Genomic DNA, 16,954 nt, shown 5'->3' with positions numbered 1-16,954 from the left:
GTTGGGTGGAGAGGGTGCATTCAGAAAAGTTCTTCCTGAGTTCCCATAAAGAAGGACTAGAGGACACCAAAGGAAAGGACTGGGTAGCAGGCTTGAAACTAGTAAGAGAAAGTTGTTCTTCTTGACAAAGCAAATAGTTAACCGGTGGAACTCCTTGCTGCAGGAGGCTGTGAAGGCTACAACTAGAACAGAGTTTAAAGGGAAGTGAGATCAAGTCATGGAGGTTGGGTCCATGGAGTAGTCTTAGCCAGGGGGTAGGAGTGGTGTCCCTGCCCAAAGTTTGTGCAAGGCTGGAGAGGGATGGCACGAGACAAATGGCTTGGTCACTGTCTTTGGTCCATCCCCTCCACGGTCCCTAGGGTTGGCCGCTGTCGGCAGACAGGCTACTGGGCTAGATGGACCTTTGGTCTGACCCAGGACGGCCATTGTAAGCTCAGGGCTCAGGGTCGGGGGTCTCAGTGGACCCCCTTGATTTTCATGCAAACCTGCTCCTGGGTGGCCAGGCTGGCAGCTCTCCTGCCCTAGATAGCCACTTTCCTGTGCCTAGTGCGGAGATCGTGGACGAGGTCCACGATGTCCGCACTAGCCCAGGAATGTACCCGCCTCTTGCGGTCCCGGGCAAGCTTCCGGGAGCCGCCAGCCTGGTCCCGGGAAGAGGGGGTGGGCTGGGGGACATCGGGTGGGTGGCTCTGTGCCGTGCCAGGTGCAGGGTCTGCTGGCTGGGTGCTAGCAGGCTTGCACCTGGCACGGGCACCGTAGCCAGCCCGTGCCCCTTTAAGGGGTCCGGGGCCGGGAGGGGGGCATAGAGTTTCCCTGGTGTTGGCCAGAGTGGCCACCAGGGAAACCTGGGGAGGGCTAGCCTCCCACTCGTTCGAATTAAGGGGCTACACAGCCCTTAATTCGAACTAGTAAGTTCGAACTAGGCTTAAGCGTCGTAAAATGAGGTTTTCCTAGTTCGAACTAAGCGCTCCGCTAGTTCGATTCAAATTCGAACTAGCGGAGCGCTAGTGTAGCGGCTATGAATGTTAGTTCGAACTAACGTCCGTTAGTTCGAACTAACATTGTAGTGTAGACATACCCTTCCATCCTTAGCCAAAGAGGAACAAGCCAGTTAGCCCAGGGAAATAAAAGAAAGGGAGAGCGGTGACGGAAAACCCTGTGTCTGTCATTTTTTCAAATGATCTATCTTGCCTAAAAGCCTGTCAGGGATTGGGCTCTGTTGCAGGAGGTGCTGGCGAAACACTCCGTGGATTTGGGTGCTACAATTCCTGAGTGTCGTCCACCTTCCTGCCCCCTCCCCCCACCGAAGCGCTTTGGAAGGCTCACAAAGGACAGAGACCTGCCTTTTGAAAATCCGACTCCCCACCGGTGTCTCAAGACAGGCGGCTCTCTCTCGCCAAAAACGGAGGCAGCAGCGTGGGATGACAGGCAGCCAGGTCGCAAGGGGAGGTGCTTTTTAGACCAGTTCCCTCCTGGCACTCCGTACTGCTGCCTCTGTATCAGAGGCAGCAGCACAAGCTGGCAGCAGCCCTTGCCTGGGGGCTGGGTCTGAGCTTCTGGACCTGGTGCAAACTGGAACTGAGCGAGGCTGCCTGCCTGCCTGGCTCCTAACACACTGTAAATGCAGAGCCGCAGAGGGGGTAGGTCCCGGACCCAGCGCGAGCCAGGACTGAGACAGCTGGCCCCTGGGGACTATCGAAAAGTCAAGTAACCGATAAGAAATCATGAGGTTAATTGACTACTCAGTGAATATCTAAGGGTATGTCTACACTACAGCGCTAATTCGAACTAACTTAGTTCGAATTAGTTAATTCGAACTAAGCTAATTCGAACTAATGCATCCAGACTAAAAAAACTAGTTCGAATTAGCGTTTTGCTAATTCGAACTAGCATGTCCACATTAAGTGGACCCTGAACCGGGGTTAAGGATAGCCGGAAGCAGTGCCGGCAGGGCATCACAAGAGGACTTAGAGCGTGGAGCTGCTGCCTCAGGCTAGCCGAGGGCTGTGTTTAAAGGGACCCGACCCCCACCCTGGACAGACAGTTCTCAGGGGTGCCCCTCTTGCAAAGCAGTCCTGGTTTGGAGTGCTCTGAGTGCCCACACTGGGCACATCACAGCACTCGGCCATCAGCCTGGCTGTACTTGCCGCAGGCTGCCATCTGGGGAGAAGGAGCAATTGGGGGGCTGCAGGAGAGCTTCCACCCCCAGAAGCACGCAGAGCCAGCCCAGTCCTCCCCATCGGGGGCTCGTACCCCATTCCTCCGTCACCTCCTTCCACTTACCCTTCCCTAGCCCCCCTTCCTGATGTACAAAATAAAGAAAACGTGTGGTCAAAAATAGAATCTCTCTTTATTGAACAAAACTCGGGGAGACTGGGAAAAGGAGGTGGGAGAGGGGAAGAGAGAGGGTGGGAGAGGGGAGGGCAACTAAAATGATCAGAGGTTTGGAACAGGTCCCATATAAAGAGAGGCTAAAGAGACTGGGACTTCTCAGCTTAGAAAAGAGGACACTAAGGGGGGATAGGATAGAAGTCCATAAAAGCATGAGTGGGGTGGAGAGGATGCATTAAGAAAAGTTCTCCATTAGTCCCCATAATAGAAGGACTAGAGGACACCAAAGGAAAAGAATGGGTAGCAGGCTTCAAAATACTAACAGAAAGTTGCTCTTCACAAAGCAAAGATTCAACCTGTGGAACTCCTTGCTGCAGGAGGTTGTGACGGCTAGAACTTAGAACAGAGTTTAAAGAGAAGTGAGATAAAGTGATGGAGGTTGGGTCCATGGAGTGCTATTAGCCAGGGGGTAGGAGTGGTGTCCCTGCCCAAAGTTTGTGGAAGGCTGGAGAGGGATGGCACGAGACGAATGGCTTGATCACTGTCTTCGGTCCATCCCCTCCAGGGTCTCTAGGGTTGGCCACTGTCGGCAGACAGGCTACTGGGCTAGATGGACCTTTGGTATGACCCAATACGCCCATTGTAAGCTCAGGGCTCAGGGTTGGGGGTCTCAGTGGACCACCTTCATTTTCATGCACACCTGCTCCTAGGTGGCCAGGCTGGCAGCTCTCCTGTCCTAGACGGTCACTTTCCTGTGCCTAGTGCGGAGGTCGTGGACGAGGTCCATGATGTCCGCACTAAACCAGGCGGGTGCGGTCCTGGGCAGGCTCCCGAGAGCCGCCAGCCTGGTCCCGGGAAGAGGGGGATGGCTGGGTGGCAGCGGGAGGCTGGCTCGAGCCGTGCCAGGTGAAGGGTCTGCTAGCTGGGTGCTGGCCAGCCTTTGCCCCTTTAAGAGGTCCGGGGCCGGAAGGGGGGCAGACTAGTTTCCCTGGTGTTGGCCAGAGTGGCCACCAGGGAAAGCTGGGGAGGGCTAGCCTCCCACTAGTTTGAATTAAGGGACTACACACCCCTTAATTCGAACTAGTAAGGTCGAACTAGGCTTAGTCCTCGTTCAATGAGGTTTACCTAGTTCGAACTAAGCACACTGCTAGTTCGAATTAAGTTCGAACTAGCGGAGCGCTAGTGTAGCGCCTATCAAAGTTAATTCGAACTAACATCCGTTAGTTCGAATTAACTTTGTAGTGTAGACATACCCTAACGTCCCTAATCCCTTTTCATAGTTCCCCTCTGGACTCTCTCTCCTAAAGCATGGCCCTGAGATCTGGACACAGTGCTCCAGCTGAGGCCTCCTCCGTGCCAAATAGCTAGGAGAGTGACCTCCCATGTCTGCCGTACGTCTCCTACCACGCCCCAGGGCTATGCCCTCTTACTGAAGGGCTTTGTGTCTGAGATCGCTTCTCTCCTAGGCTACGTCTACACAACGAGTTTTTTTGGCAACAAATATGCTAACGAGGGACTCTATGACACGCAATGTCATTTGCATATTTTCTGCCGATCCGTTTTTGTGCTCGGGGTTTGTGCGCAAAACCAAGCCGTGTGGATGTTTACTTTTTGTGCAAAAAAACCCCTTTTCCCACAAGATCCCTATTTCTGCAAAAAGGCCGACCGATCTTGTGCAAAAAGGGGCTTTTGCCTAAAAAGAAAACATCCACATGACTTGTTTTTGCGTGTTCTTGCGAAAAAACTTGTGGCGCGTCTACACTCTACGTGTGTTCTTGCCGAAGTAAATTTGCAGTAAAGCATCAGAGAACAGGGCTCCTTGCACAGGAGTTATTCCTCTCCCGACGATGACTAAGCCCCCTTTGTGCAAGAGCTGTTGTGCAAGAAGGCAGCGTGGACGGGCACCAGGGGCTTCTTGAGCAAGACACTTTTATGGCTAAAATGACCATCAGAGCTTTCTTGCACAAGAGAGCGTTCACACTGCCATGGACGCTCTTGTGCAAAAGCCTATGGCAGGGTGGAGGCACTCTTGCACGAGACCTTTTGCGCAAGAACTCCGGCGTGAAACAGCTCTCGTGCAAGAAGCCTGCAGTGTAGGGCAGGGAGCAGCCTATGAGGGAGGGGGAGGGACCCCTAGTAATGGCTCAAACTTCCCAGGGGGGTGGCCAGAGGCAGGACATTTGCCTGGCAGGGTGAGGGGGGGGCGGTGACCTCACAGGGGCTTTGGGCAGCCCTCAGCATATAAGGCAAAGGGCAGGTGGGGAGGTGATGACCTCACAGAGGGACCCACATCTCAGGCTGATAAAAGCGGGGGGTCTCCTCCTCACGGTTCATTCGCGTTCTGTGAGTTCCACATCCCGACACCTTTGTGACGAAGGTAAGAGCCCCCAGGGGTTGGATCCCGCCCGGGGCCGGCTGGGTTCCAGGCAGGCCCAGCCCTCGGTCAAGGGCCAGAAGGTGATTCCTCACCTGGGCTGCGTCCTTAGCGCCACTGGGGCTTTCTCCTGGTTGGTTTCCCTTTTCCTCCATCCCCCCACATTTCTGCTCTGTTCTTGCCTCCTCTGTGACCTTCCCTTGCTGCCTCCCCCAGCTTGGGACCCAACAGACTAGCTGAAGGACGGGGGGTGGTTTGCAGGAGCCGTGGGGTGGGGGATGCAGCCCCCATTGTGGGGACTGGGGAGGTGGGGCTGGAACAAGTCTATGCCGGTGTCTTTGGGGAGAACGCTCCACCCCCCACACCTTAGATTCTCCCCTGATTGGCCAAGAAGGGGCTGTTGATGGGCAGGAGACTCGTGGAATGAGGAGTAACGGTAGTTTGAACTAGGAAGCCTAGTTCGAACTACCTAGTTCGTGCCCCGTGTAGCCGCGCTGCACGGGGTTCGAACGAGCGGGGTTTTAAAAATGGCGGCTCCCCGCTTATGCAAATGAAGCCCGGGAAATTCAAATCCCGGGCTTCATTTGCAAGTGCGGTATGCCTACATTACCCTCCTAGTTCGAACTAGCGGGGTAGTGTAGACATACCCTCAGGTCCTTGCAGTGCCTGTGCAAGACCGAACCGATAAGCAAGGGGCCATTTGGGGGCTGGGGGCAGTCGCTCTGGGGAGCTGGAACCCCTGGATTTCGTTCATCAGGCTGCGCCCCAAGCTCCCCTTTGCTCCCCTCATTTCCAGCATGGCCAAACGTTTTCGGCTGTGGTTCAAGAAAGCCCTGAAGATGGCCCCAGGGCCGGTGGGGAGCAGCTTCTCCGTCCCCGCGGGCGGGGAAGCTGGATCCCACCAGCTCGGGGCGACTCGCCCACCGGCCAGGCCCCCCCGGACCTGGCTCCAGAGGCGGCTGGGCAGGCGGGACCCAGCCCAGCGGGGGAGCCGGGTAGGGTGGCTCCGGGGCCTCCTCTGTGGAGAGAAACACCTGCCCCGGGAGACCAGCCCCCATTACCACCAGGGGGCATCGCCCTGCCCGGCCCCCGGGGACCTGCCAGTCTCCGGGAGCCCCCAGCCCGTCGCTCCCCGCACCAGCCCCTGCAGCTGTGGGTCCAGGTCCGTCAGCAGCAGCGCCTGGGCCTCCAGCTGCAGCCGGGCCACCTCCTGCAGCCGCTCAGTCCCAGGTGAGGGGCCGTGAACACGCTGGGCCCAGGGGCTCACCCAGTACCCCGGGGGGGGGGGGGGGAAGGGGCAGCCCCAGTGTCTGCCCTGCAGCCAGGGCAATGGATGGGGGCGGGGGCTGCTTGGCTCTCTTGTTCCTGGTGGGGGCTCTGCTGAGGGCGTTGGCAGATGTGAGGGTGGCAGGGGGATGGGTCCCTGCGAGGGGCGTGTGGGGCCCAACCTGCCCTGGGTCCCTGACATGGGGGCGCGTGACCCCTGCTGGCCGCTGGAGTCACCCTGGTCCCTTCCCTCCCGCACAGAGCCCCCCTGCGCCTCGGCGGAGCTCTGCCAGGAGCGGGTGGACTCCCGGGTGGAGGAAGGGGCCATCTATGACATCGAAGAGCAGCTCCACAACCGGGACACGGTAGGAACCTTCTCCACACGGGGGGGACCCGAGATTGTCCGGCCCCTTCCCAGCACGTCCCCCCCCCCCTCCGGGAGGGGCTTGTCCCTGGGGATCCCCCTGGGGCCCCTTCTCCTGCATGACCTGGACCCCCCAAGCTGGGGGCTCTTGTCATGCACCAGCTGGGCCCCCACAAGCCTGAGGCAGCAGTTGGGGGGGGAGTGTGGGTGCTTGGACAACCAGCAGCTCCCACCTCCACTCCTGGGAGACCTGAGCCCTGCAGCTGTCCGTGGGGGGCAGGCAGGCCCCAGGCTCACAGACTCTCTCTGGGGTGCAGAGCCCAGCCGCCCTGCAGCGGTTCCTCTTGGCCATCCCCCTCGCCTGCCTCGCCGCCCTCCAAAGGGGCGAGGACACCCTGGCGCCGCGCTGCTGCAAGGACACCATGATGGCCAGGATCGTTGTAAGCGAGTCGCGGCAGCCGGGAGGAGGGGAGGGGATACGTGGGGTGGACAGGGGTCTGCCTGGGCCATGGCGGCGGGTGGGGGTGCTGGAAACGGGATGGGTGGAGCCAGGAGGGCTGGAGGTGGACATGGGGAGGGTGGGTGGGGATGCTGGAGGAGGGAGGGACACAGAAATGGGGCAGGTCTGGGGTGCCGGACAGGAAGGGGGATTCGGGACAGGGAGGGGTCTCCCCGGGCCATGGGGGGCTGGAAGGGAGCCGAGTGGGCTGCTGGGGATGCGCCTGGGGAGCAGGGATGAGGAGGTTCAGAGGCTGGTCACCAGGGCAGGGAGGGGCAGGAGACGGCCTGGGGACAAGGACTGAGCTGGTCCCGATTTGGGAGGGGGGTGCTGGGAGGGGCCCTGTGTCGGGCAGGGGGGCTACAGGGCAGCGGGAGGCAGTGGGGTTGGATCCTGCTGGGTGGGGGCGCTGGCCGCGTGAGCGTCTCTTGGGGGCCCAGCCTCACACGCCCCTTTGTCTCCTTGGGTCTCCCAGGAGATCATGGAGGACTCGCCCCCCCCGCTGGTCTTGGCCGACTGCCTCAACGCCGCCTGCAGCCTCAGGTACCGACACCCCCCCCCGCCGACTCCCCCCAGAGCAGATCCCCTGGCCAGGGAGTGGGAAAGTCTCTGTCTCCTGCTGCTGAATTAACAGTCTCTGCCCCTCTCTCCTGCCAGCACCTTGCAGCCTCCCCTGCGGGCCCAGCTCCTGAGCCCCCTGCTGACGGCGGCCGTGGGACAGACAGTGTCTGGGGACTGGCAGCAGGAGCCCATCCACACTCAGGTACGTCCCTCCGGGCCCTGCTCCCGGGCTGGGCTGGAGCTCCAGAGAGGAGTGGGGGGGGGGGGGCAGAGGGAGGGAAGAAGCTGCAGGTTTGGATCCTTCCCTCCAGGGTTCCCGTTGCTCTCCCGGGGGGCCCGTCCCTTCCACGCCCAGCCTGGGCTCCTCCCTGCTCTGCGAGGCGGCTCAGACCCTGCTCTAGGCTGGACCCCGGAGCCAGCGGGTGGCCTGGATCCCCCAACCCCCCTCTGACCCAGGGCTCCCCCTTGTCTTGCAGCAGTTCATCCGGGCCCTTCCCTACGACCTCCAGGCCCTACTGGCGAGCCTCCTCGCCGAGTCCCCAGACACCGCCCGGCTGCAGCTCATAATGGAGGTGAGCCCCGTGGGGGGGACGGGGCCATTGTCCCTGCTTCCTCGGGGGCCGAGAGAGGAGCAGTGTCAGTGGCTGGGGGGGGCACAGTCCGAGAGGAGCCCCAGGCTCTGCCCAGAACCGGCACCTCCCTACGGGTCCTGACCTGCCTCTTTCCCCCCCAGCACCTGAGCCCGTGGCTGGAGTCCCGCCTGCCCCAGGAGCGAGCCAGGGCCCTTGGCAGCACCACGGCCCTGCTGGGAGTCGCCACCACCCTCCCGGGGTTTGACGTAAGTGACCTCGGAGCCGGGGGGTCTGGGGCTGCAGGGCGCGGGGCTGGGAGCGTCCCCGGGAGGCAGAGGCAGGGCCGGGAATGGGCCGGGAATGGGCCGCGTTCTCCTTTCCCCGGGGAGGGGCGACCCTGGGCCCTTCAGGGGGGCTCTTGAGGGACTGGGCCTGGGGACTGGGGAGTGGCCGTCAGTGGATCCCCTTGTTCCACCCCCGGAGTGACCCTTCAGTCGGGGCCATTGCTCAGGGTTGTCTCCTCGCAAGGCCGGCCCCGCCCCGCCCCGGGAGGTGTCTCTGTCCGTCCCCCGAGCTCAGACCCGCCTCGGCGGCCGTTTGCATGGGACGTGCAGCCCCAGGATGCTGAGGGACCCCCCTCTTGTCTCCCCTCAGAACTCCGCCGACTGGCCGAGGATGGGTCACCACGTGGCCCAGCTGGGCCTTTTTATTTCGGACCCATCCGAAGACGTCAGCCGGCTGGCCCGGGAGGGGGTGCACAGCCTGTATCAACTCCTCCTGCACCACAGGGGTAAGGAACCCAGCCGGGACCTGGGCCCCAGGGACACCCTGAGGGTGCCGGCGGCGGGGGGAGGGGACCCAGCCCTTTTCCCCCAGACTGGCCCAAGGGGGGATGCGTCCCTCTGTGTTCCCCTTCTGCCCCCTGTGCCCCTCCATTTGCCCAGGGATGCCTGCAGGGACCCGTGGGAGGGGAAGGGCTCAGACCTGCCAGCAGAATGACCCTGTTGTGTCTCTTGCAGGCCTCAACATCCACCAGGCAGAGGACCTGTGGTGCAGACACTACTACAAAGAAAGATGGGTCCTGGCTCACAGCAACAGCGTGAGGGTGGGAGAGGTAAGGACGCGCTGCCAGGGCAGGGCAGGGCTCGGGGGTGGGGCTGGCTGGGGCCCTCGTGGGGGTAGGAGGGTCTTGGGGGCAGGAGGAAGCTGTGACCTGGGGCAGGGGTTGGGGTGCCGGGTGAGGAGAGCGTCTGGGTGCAGGGTCTGGAAGGGAGTTTGGGGGAGGAGGAAGCTGTTTTAGCCCCAGGAGTTGGGGCCGGGCTCTGGGCCGTCAGCTGAAACCTCCTGTGCTCTTGATTTCAGGTCTTTGGGCAGCTCTTCACAGCAGAGCAGGAGAATTGCTTTTTGGACAAGGCTCTGCTCGCTGCCCGCTCCCCCCTGCGGCGCCCCAGCCAGGCCGGGCTGGTCCTGGCCCACGCCCTGCATGGGCAGGCCCATCAGCTCCTGGAATACATGGTGAGCAGCCGGAGCAGATCAGGAGAGTGGGGCAGGGCCAGGGTCTCCTTCCCATCCCCTCAGGGAGTCCCCCGCCCCTTTCCTCAGGCTGCCCCCACCCCACGTCCCTGCTGGCAGAATCCCTCCTGCCCCTGCGAGCGTCCCTGGGGGTGGGGAGGCTCTGAACACAGAAACTGTCCTAGGAGGCGGGAGGGGGCCGAGGTGTCAGGAGCTCTGGGGGGGGGGGGGTCAGGAGCTCACCCTGCGGGCCTGACGGGGGGTGACCAGAGAGCAGGGGGAGGAGGGTGGAAATGCTGGGGGGCCAGTTCCCCTGAGTCCCCAGGGATGAATGTGACGGATTCTGCTTCCCTTGCAGCAGGAAGACACCCAGTGAGAGCAGCAAGAGCTGAGGAGCCAGCAGCTGCGTCCCCCTCCCCCCAACCCTCCCAATTGTATTGAATTGTATTTACATTCTCATTAAACAATGTTTCAAAAAACATTTGGATCAGGCTTGGTCAATAATTTATAATGGGGGGGCCATTTTGGCAACTGATCAAGGGCCACATTTCTACCGAGGGGTTTGGGGTCTGGGACGGGGGTGGTTGGGTGCAGAAGGGAGCTTAGGGGTGGAGCCTGGGTGCAGGGGGGGGGTATGATCTGGGGCGGTGGATAGGGGTGCAGGGTCCAGGAGGGGGTATGGGCGCAGGAGAGGAGTCTGGCCTGGGGGAGGGGCTCTAGAGGAGTGCAGGTCTGGGAGGGAGCTGTGACCTGGGTGAAGGGGGAGCAGAGGGTTTGGGGGAGGGGGTGCGGGTGCCAGAGAGGAGTCTGGCCTGGGGGAGGGGCTCTAGGGGGTGCAGGTCTGGGAGGGAGCTGTGATCTGGGTGAAGGGGGAGCAGAGGGTTTGGGGGAGGGGTGCGGGTGCCAGAGAGGAGTCTGGCCTGGGGGAGGGGTGTCGGGGGGTGCAGGGTCAGGGAGGGAGCTGTGACCTGGGGGAAAGAGGGACGCAGGTTCAGGTGGTCGCCTGGGACAGGCAGGCGGGGAGGGGACGTGGGCGCCAGGGGCAGGCTCTGGCTGGGGAGGCGCCTACCTAGGCAGCTGCGTATGGGGGAGCCCGACTGTCACCTGAGGGGATGGGGGAGCTCAATTTTCAACTGTGGGGAATGGAGGAAATACTGTGGAGTGGAGGGAGCGAGATGGGGGGGGGCTGAATTGTTCCCGGAGGGGAGATCTCCCTGGCTTGGGGGGGGGGGCGTTTCCAGCAAAGCCCTCACATAAGAGGGGGACAGACGGGGGGAGGGAGAGGACGGGGATGGGCAGGGCAGGTGGAAATGGGGAGGGGCAGGAGAAGGGAAGGGGGAGGAGATGGAGGAGAGCAGGGGATAGGAGTGGGGGCGGGGATGAGGAGCAGGACAGAGGCAGGGCAGTGGTGGTGATGGCTGAGCGATGAGAACAGCTCGCAGGGAGCTTAAAGCCAGCAGACGCTTTTCGGCAGAGTTGCCATTTGCCCTGGCGGCTTTGCCAGAATAGCTGTGCCAGCGGGGGAGGGGGGGGGCTTTTGCCACACACCCAAGCCAAGCCAGCTGTGGCGGCAAAGCCTTGTGATGTAACCTAAGCCCTTGGCAAGGTCGGGATCAACCTGCTCTGACAATTTCTCGGACCGGCGGGATGAGAAACAAGGATCGTGCAGGGAGATGGGGATGACTAGGAAGCGAATCCAGGTGTGGGGGGAATATCCTGGGTTGGAGGGTCAGTCGATACCCCCGCCTGCCACTGTCTGCCGGGGCTCTGCCCGCAAGATGGAACCAACAGCTGAGTTTGCTTTTCTGCCCCGTCGTGGGCACAAAAGGCCCAGAGCAGCCTCCTGCTATCTTGGAGGAAAGGGGCCAAAGTTCAGGAAGCAGGTGCCAGGCTGGGCTGGAATCCGCGAGCTCCGCTTTTGCTTTGCCCTTCCTGGAAGCTGGGCTGCAGGTGAGTGGCGTTTTCATCTCCGCTCTTGGGGTGTTTCTTGTGGCTTCCGAGTGTGGATCTGAGAGGGGCTGCGCAGGGGCAGTGTCATGAACGAGCTGTAAGCGTTACAGCCCCTTCTGCGCAGGCTGGCTCCAGCCTCCCATCTGTCTCCAAGCCCTGGGGGAGAGGCGGGAGGCCAGCAGCATGGCCTAGTGGAGGGGGCAGGGGGTTGGGTGTAAGAACTCCCGGGTTCTAATCTAATGCCACCTAGTGACTAAGGCACAGAGTTGTGTGTTAGACCCTTGCTCCTCAATTCTGTGCTCACTCTCGCGCTGGTGACCTTGGAGAGGCCTTTCAGGTCTCCCTTTCCCTGTCCATCAAAGGCAGGCAAGTGCGATGTAATGCCCTGGAGCAAGTGCTTTGGGACGTGTCGCACAAGTGTGCCTGGCTCACAAGCGTGTCAGCACAGGTGTGTAAAAGCGTGACGAAGGCTTTGAGATCGATGCCGAAGGCTTGTGAGGCTGTGGCTGGCCAAGTGACAGGGAAATGAAAGGTCAGAGTTTGGTCAGTTAGATTTTATGGTAATACACTGAGACGAAGCACTTTGGGCGTATATACGATAATGTCTTTCCAAGTGCGTTAGTTCAAGCCGTGTCCTAGGAGCCAAGAGGTGAGACAAACATGCTTGGTCCTGTCTCGGTGCAGGGGTGGACTAGATCAGTGCTTCTCGACCAGTGGTACGAGTCCCCTTAAAGGTACTCAAGAGATGTCTGGGGGACACGTCAACACAACTGAAATTTGGAGAAAACTGAATTTTAGTTTTCAGTTTGACAGCGCTTTATTCTTTTTGTACCTTTTACACCCAAAAATGCCATCGCCCGCCCGGCTACGATGCAGTTGTTTAAACAAATGTGTTGCAACGGTAGAAAAAAATTGTGTGTGTCTGAAAACTGTAGGTACTGGGGGTACTTACACATTTTTTTTTTAAAGGGGGTACATTATAAAAAAAGTTTGCGAAACACTGGACCTATCATGGTCCCTTCCACTCAGACTTTTCTATGATTCTGTGACAGGGCTGGGCGATAATTTTCAGAAGGGGGCCACTTAATGGATTTTGGTATGGGGTCATAGGCCGGCTCCACCCACAGAAGGGGCGGAGCCTGAGGCAGAAGGGGCGGTGTTGTGGACTAGCCCACCCTCAGAGTTCTCCGTGGCTGAGGCTTTCAATTAAAAGCACAGAAAAGAGCTCATAGCTTTGCCACTACTGGCAGCTGTCCAGCGTGGCTACAGCTTTTTAAAGGGCTCGTGGCTCCTGCCCCTGCTGTAACCATAAGCCGTGAATCATTTAAAATTGGATCCTGCTGCCTGAGTCCCCACTTAGAATTCGGCGGCATGGGCAGCAGGATCTAAACAGAAAGCGGCCAGATCACAGTGTTTGGTAGGTTGCATCTTACCCAGCCCTGTTCTCTGAGCTGGTTTCGAAACCTCCGTGTCCTCCTTATGGTCTGACAGCTGCAGATTTACTGCCTGTCTCTCCTCTCGTGGCCCAGCCTAGCCGCAGCTAATGGACTAACTCAGGTTAGCATCACCTGCCCTGTCTTGGTGACTCTTCACAGCTGAACGGCCTATAAGGCATCATGGTGGTCTTCTGATCTCTTGGTGACTCCTCTGCCTTCTGTTTATTTCTTTCTCCCTAGCTGGCCGATCAAGTCAAGCCCTGTCAGTGCGTGAAGGCCCCAGGAATTACAAGTGCAATGGTCTCCCATGCCCAAGGTAATCGGCTGGCTAGTAATGGATGGGCTGCTTGGTTATCAGGTTAGGCTGCACAAGCCAGGTCTATGGGACCCTATGGCCAGCTGGCACCTGGTTCACAGCTGTACTAATCTGAAAATGGCTGGAAGACACCACCATCATTAGGCTCCAGAGTCAACAGCACTTGCTCCTCTTGGAGCTACTTGTCCGTGGCAGGCAGCACAGCTTAGCAGCTCATTGGGACGTCTCCTTTCTGTTGTGAGATCTGGGCACTTTAGAATGGCTGTAGCTTTTGAAAGCAAAGGTGCACAGCTATAGGCATGGGGGTTTCCAGCTTTATTCACCTAGGTGGCTGATTCCAGGAAGCAAGGGTGTGTGTGTATGGGGGGGGGGGGGGGGAGTCCTGTACAGAGGGTTCCCTGGCCCCTCTGCTTCCATGGCTGTGCAACTGCCACCAGGTGGATTAGAACCTGGGACTTTTGGAGCTTAGGGCAGGAGCTGCTACAGCTTGAGTTATAAGTCAGTTGCCTCTCAGCATAGGCTGAAGAGCTCCCTTGTAATAATTGCTTGCTGGAAGTGGTCTCAGTGCCACTCCATAGGATAGTGACCCACATCAGGTGGGTGGGTTACAGCTGCAGGCCTGCTCCCAGCATGCGGATCTGCTCTCTGGGCGGCGTCTATAACTCTGTGGCTGCAGCCCTGCTCCCAGCATGCGGATCTGCTTTCTGGGTGGCATCTACAACTCTGTGGCTGCAGCCCTGCTCCCAGGACTGGATCTGCTCTCTGCCCATTGGCGTGCGCAGCACATTTCATTAGGGTGTGCACCCAAAGAATGTTTTTAAATGTACTCTTTGACCCCCATTAGCCACGCCTCTGGAGGTAACACTTTCAGGGCAATATGGACACATGACCAGAAATAAAAGGTGTCATGTGACCTCCCCCCGCCCCCCAAGGACTTTTCCCACCATCCACTTACCAATAGGGATTAGTTTGGCCCTCACCAAACCCCCCTCATGCAACGATCCTGCAATTGCATTAACCCAATGTGTGTGACATTAACTCGGGGGGTGGGGAGGCTGGGGGAAGTGTTCCCTCTAAGAGTTTCCTCCCATGAGCACAATACATTTTGTGTTGTGCACCAGTACTGAGTTTGTGGCTTGTTTGGATGTGCCATGGTGGCACCCAAGTTATTCATAAATATCTTATGAGCCACTTACCTTTCCCCTCTGCTGCCCTGTCTCCTTCCCTTCCTCCATCAGCTCCCCTGGTGCCTACTGCCCCCCCAACCCCTCACCCACCTCTGCTGTCCTGACTCCTGCCCTTCTCACTGCCCTCGGCCTTCCCGAGACCTGCCCCCTCCAGCAGCCTTTCTCTCCCCCCCTGTGCCCACTCCTCCAGTAGTCCCACTCTGACCATGTGAGCTACCCCTCCTCATCCCCTTTCCTAACACCCCCCTCTACACACCTGTCCTGCCTCTCTCCTCTGGTGCTGGTCCCTCCCCTGCAGGTGTCTGCCCTTCTGCTTCACCCCCGGACTCCCCTGGCACCTGCACCTTCCCTTACCCTTGCACCCTCTTGGTGCCTCCCCCTTCCCTCACTGCCCCTACCCACTTTGCCCACTCCCTCACCACCCTCTGCCCCCGTTCCCCTCATGCCCCTGTGCCTTTACACGTGCCTTGCTCCATCTCCGCCTTCCTCATGCCCACCCCTTCTTTCAAGCCTTCTCCCAGCACCTCCCCTTCTCCCCTCTAGCCCCCAAAGCCCTTCCCCTCTCCTCTCCTAGCATCATCCTGTCCCCCCCCCCCACTGACACCTCCCCTCCTGTCCTTTTCCTCACCCTGTCCCTTAGTGCCTTCCCCTTTCATCTCCTGACCTGCCACAATCCCCCACCCCGCAGACTCAGGTTCCCAAAGTTCCGGCAGTCCCCATCACTTGGTGCCTGCGCTGGGTCTGACTCGTAGGGTTGCGAGGTAGACCCTCCCCCCAAAAAACGGACACACTTGATCCTGGGCAGGGGGGAGGGAGGAAGAGGGACTGGCTGGGGGGGGGGGGGCAGGAACTGGCTGGAAGGAAGAGGGGATGGGAAGCAGCTCTGGGGGGGAAGGGCCAGATCCTGACCCTGGCCCCCCCTTCTCCCTCCCCGAGGCCAGTCATGCTGCCCCTGACCCCCCCTTCCTCCCTGAGGCCAGTCGCACTGCCCCCGATCCTGACCCCGGCCTCCCCTTCTCCCTCCCCGAGGCCAGTCATGCTGCCTCTGACCCCCTTCCTCCCTGAGGCCAGTCGCACTGCCCCCGATCCTGACCCCGGCCTCCCCTTCTCCCTCCCCGAGGCCAGCCCTGCTCCCCAGCTCAGTGCGGGCCCCTGCTCTCTCCTTAGCTCAGTCCCACTCTGCCGACCCTGGCTCCCTCCTGGCTCCCTGCTCTGCCAGTCAGGCTGAACTGGGACTTTAGCCTCTCCCCGTTGTTCCTGGGGACTGTCAGTCTCAGGATCTTGATCTCTCATTTCCCCTGCCTTTCACTGAGTTTCAGTAAGGAGCTAGCGGCAATAATGCCTCTACTTTTTCCCCCACTCCTGTGCGGAATACATTTTGTTATGTGCACCAAGGCATGCACGGATGTGCACTGTTACGTCACGTGGAGTTTCACAGCATGGGAAGAAATCAGTGGAAATACAGAGAGCTTGAGTAGTTGCAAGTGTCCATTTTATTGCATAGCACGGAGCTAGCTAGAAAAAACCCAAACCAGCTGGGCTGACCCCCAGTGACCTAACGCAGTTACTATAACAACAAGATCTATGTCTACACCCAGTACACCACATGCACCACCACTAGAAACACATGCTACCGGCTAGCAAACTGGGCAGCATTTGAATGTCTCCTGGCTGGCCGCCCAAGAGCTCAGCTTGCAGGGAACACTGGCTAACCGTCCCCTTCCACCTGGAGAAGGGAGAGACAGGAAAGCAGCAACAGAGCATCTGCCTGGGGGAAGCCCGAATCCCATGCAGGAGTGGAGCCATGTTCCTTGTTCCAGGCCCTTGCTAGAGTCCCCTCCCGTAGCTGCAGCTATGGCCGGCAGTTTTAAAAGCGGACTTACGCTGGCCCTGCAACCCGAGCGACTCTGTCAGTGGGTGCTTATCACTCCATCACCTCGAGCTGTTTAACCAGCTTGTTTAACCAAGGAGGGAGGGAAAGGGAAACCTTTGGCCATTTGAGGGTTGCGTGCCAATGGAGGGAAAGGGGATGGATAAAAAGGGGCTGAGCACACGGTGCTGCCTCTTTTTAAACCCAGGCCCAAAGATGTCCTGGAATTCTGGGCCACTGGCCTGAAGGAGATGGTCAAACTGCCTGGCAGCTGGACTTTTGGAGTCTTGTTATTCCTGGGCTCCTGGTAGCGATGGCTCCCATTCCAGGGGATTCCTGCCAGGTAGTTTACCTCAGACAGCAGCTTTTATTCCCCCGTGTCACTTCTCCCAGTATCTGAGACTTTGGTCATGGGGATCAAGCATTTAACATGATTCCAAGAGGAACCGGATGGTTCATCTAGCGAGCCAGGCTCACCGATATTTGAGTAGTTAATAAAAATCCCTAGTTGCTGTGTGTAGGTCTAAAAAGGGAAGGTTAGTATCATTAGTCTTATTTTACAGACAGGGAATAACCTCTCCAACCTGTGGGAGAGACAGGAATAGAACCCAGATTTCCTGATACCACAGTCAGGGCTTTGTTACCAGGCTACATCCTGTACTAGAAAGGATGGGCCTGAAGCATGGGCCTGGTGTAAGGCCTGAGGCCTGAACCAA

General features: G+C 59.2%; 1 protein-coding gene across 1 annotated transcript in view; it reads left to right on the top strand.

The window, feature by feature from the left end:
• Positions 1-7,480, top strand: part of LOC142823387 (uncharacterized) — a 210,140-nt gene extending 202,660 nt beyond the window's left edge. The window contains exon 4 of the mRNA XM_089770022.1: positions 7,310-7,480. Within this exon, the coding sequence (XP_089626148.1) occupies positions 7,310-7,465 (156 nt within the window). The 3' untranslated portion in view covers positions 7,466-7,480. The remainder of the gene's footprint in view (positions 1-7,309) is intronic.
• Positions 7,481-16,954: the final 9,474 nt, after the last annotated feature.

This window comes from Pelodiscus sinensis, chromosome 18 (assembly GCF_052426305.1).
Source record: "Pelodiscus sinensis isolate ZL-2025 chromosome 18, ASM5242630v1, whole genome shotgun sequence".
Lineage (NCBI taxonomy): Eukaryota > Metazoa > Chordata > Testudines > Trionychidae > Pelodiscus > Pelodiscus sinensis.
This window is presented reverse-complemented; position numbering and strand designations above follow the sequence as displayed.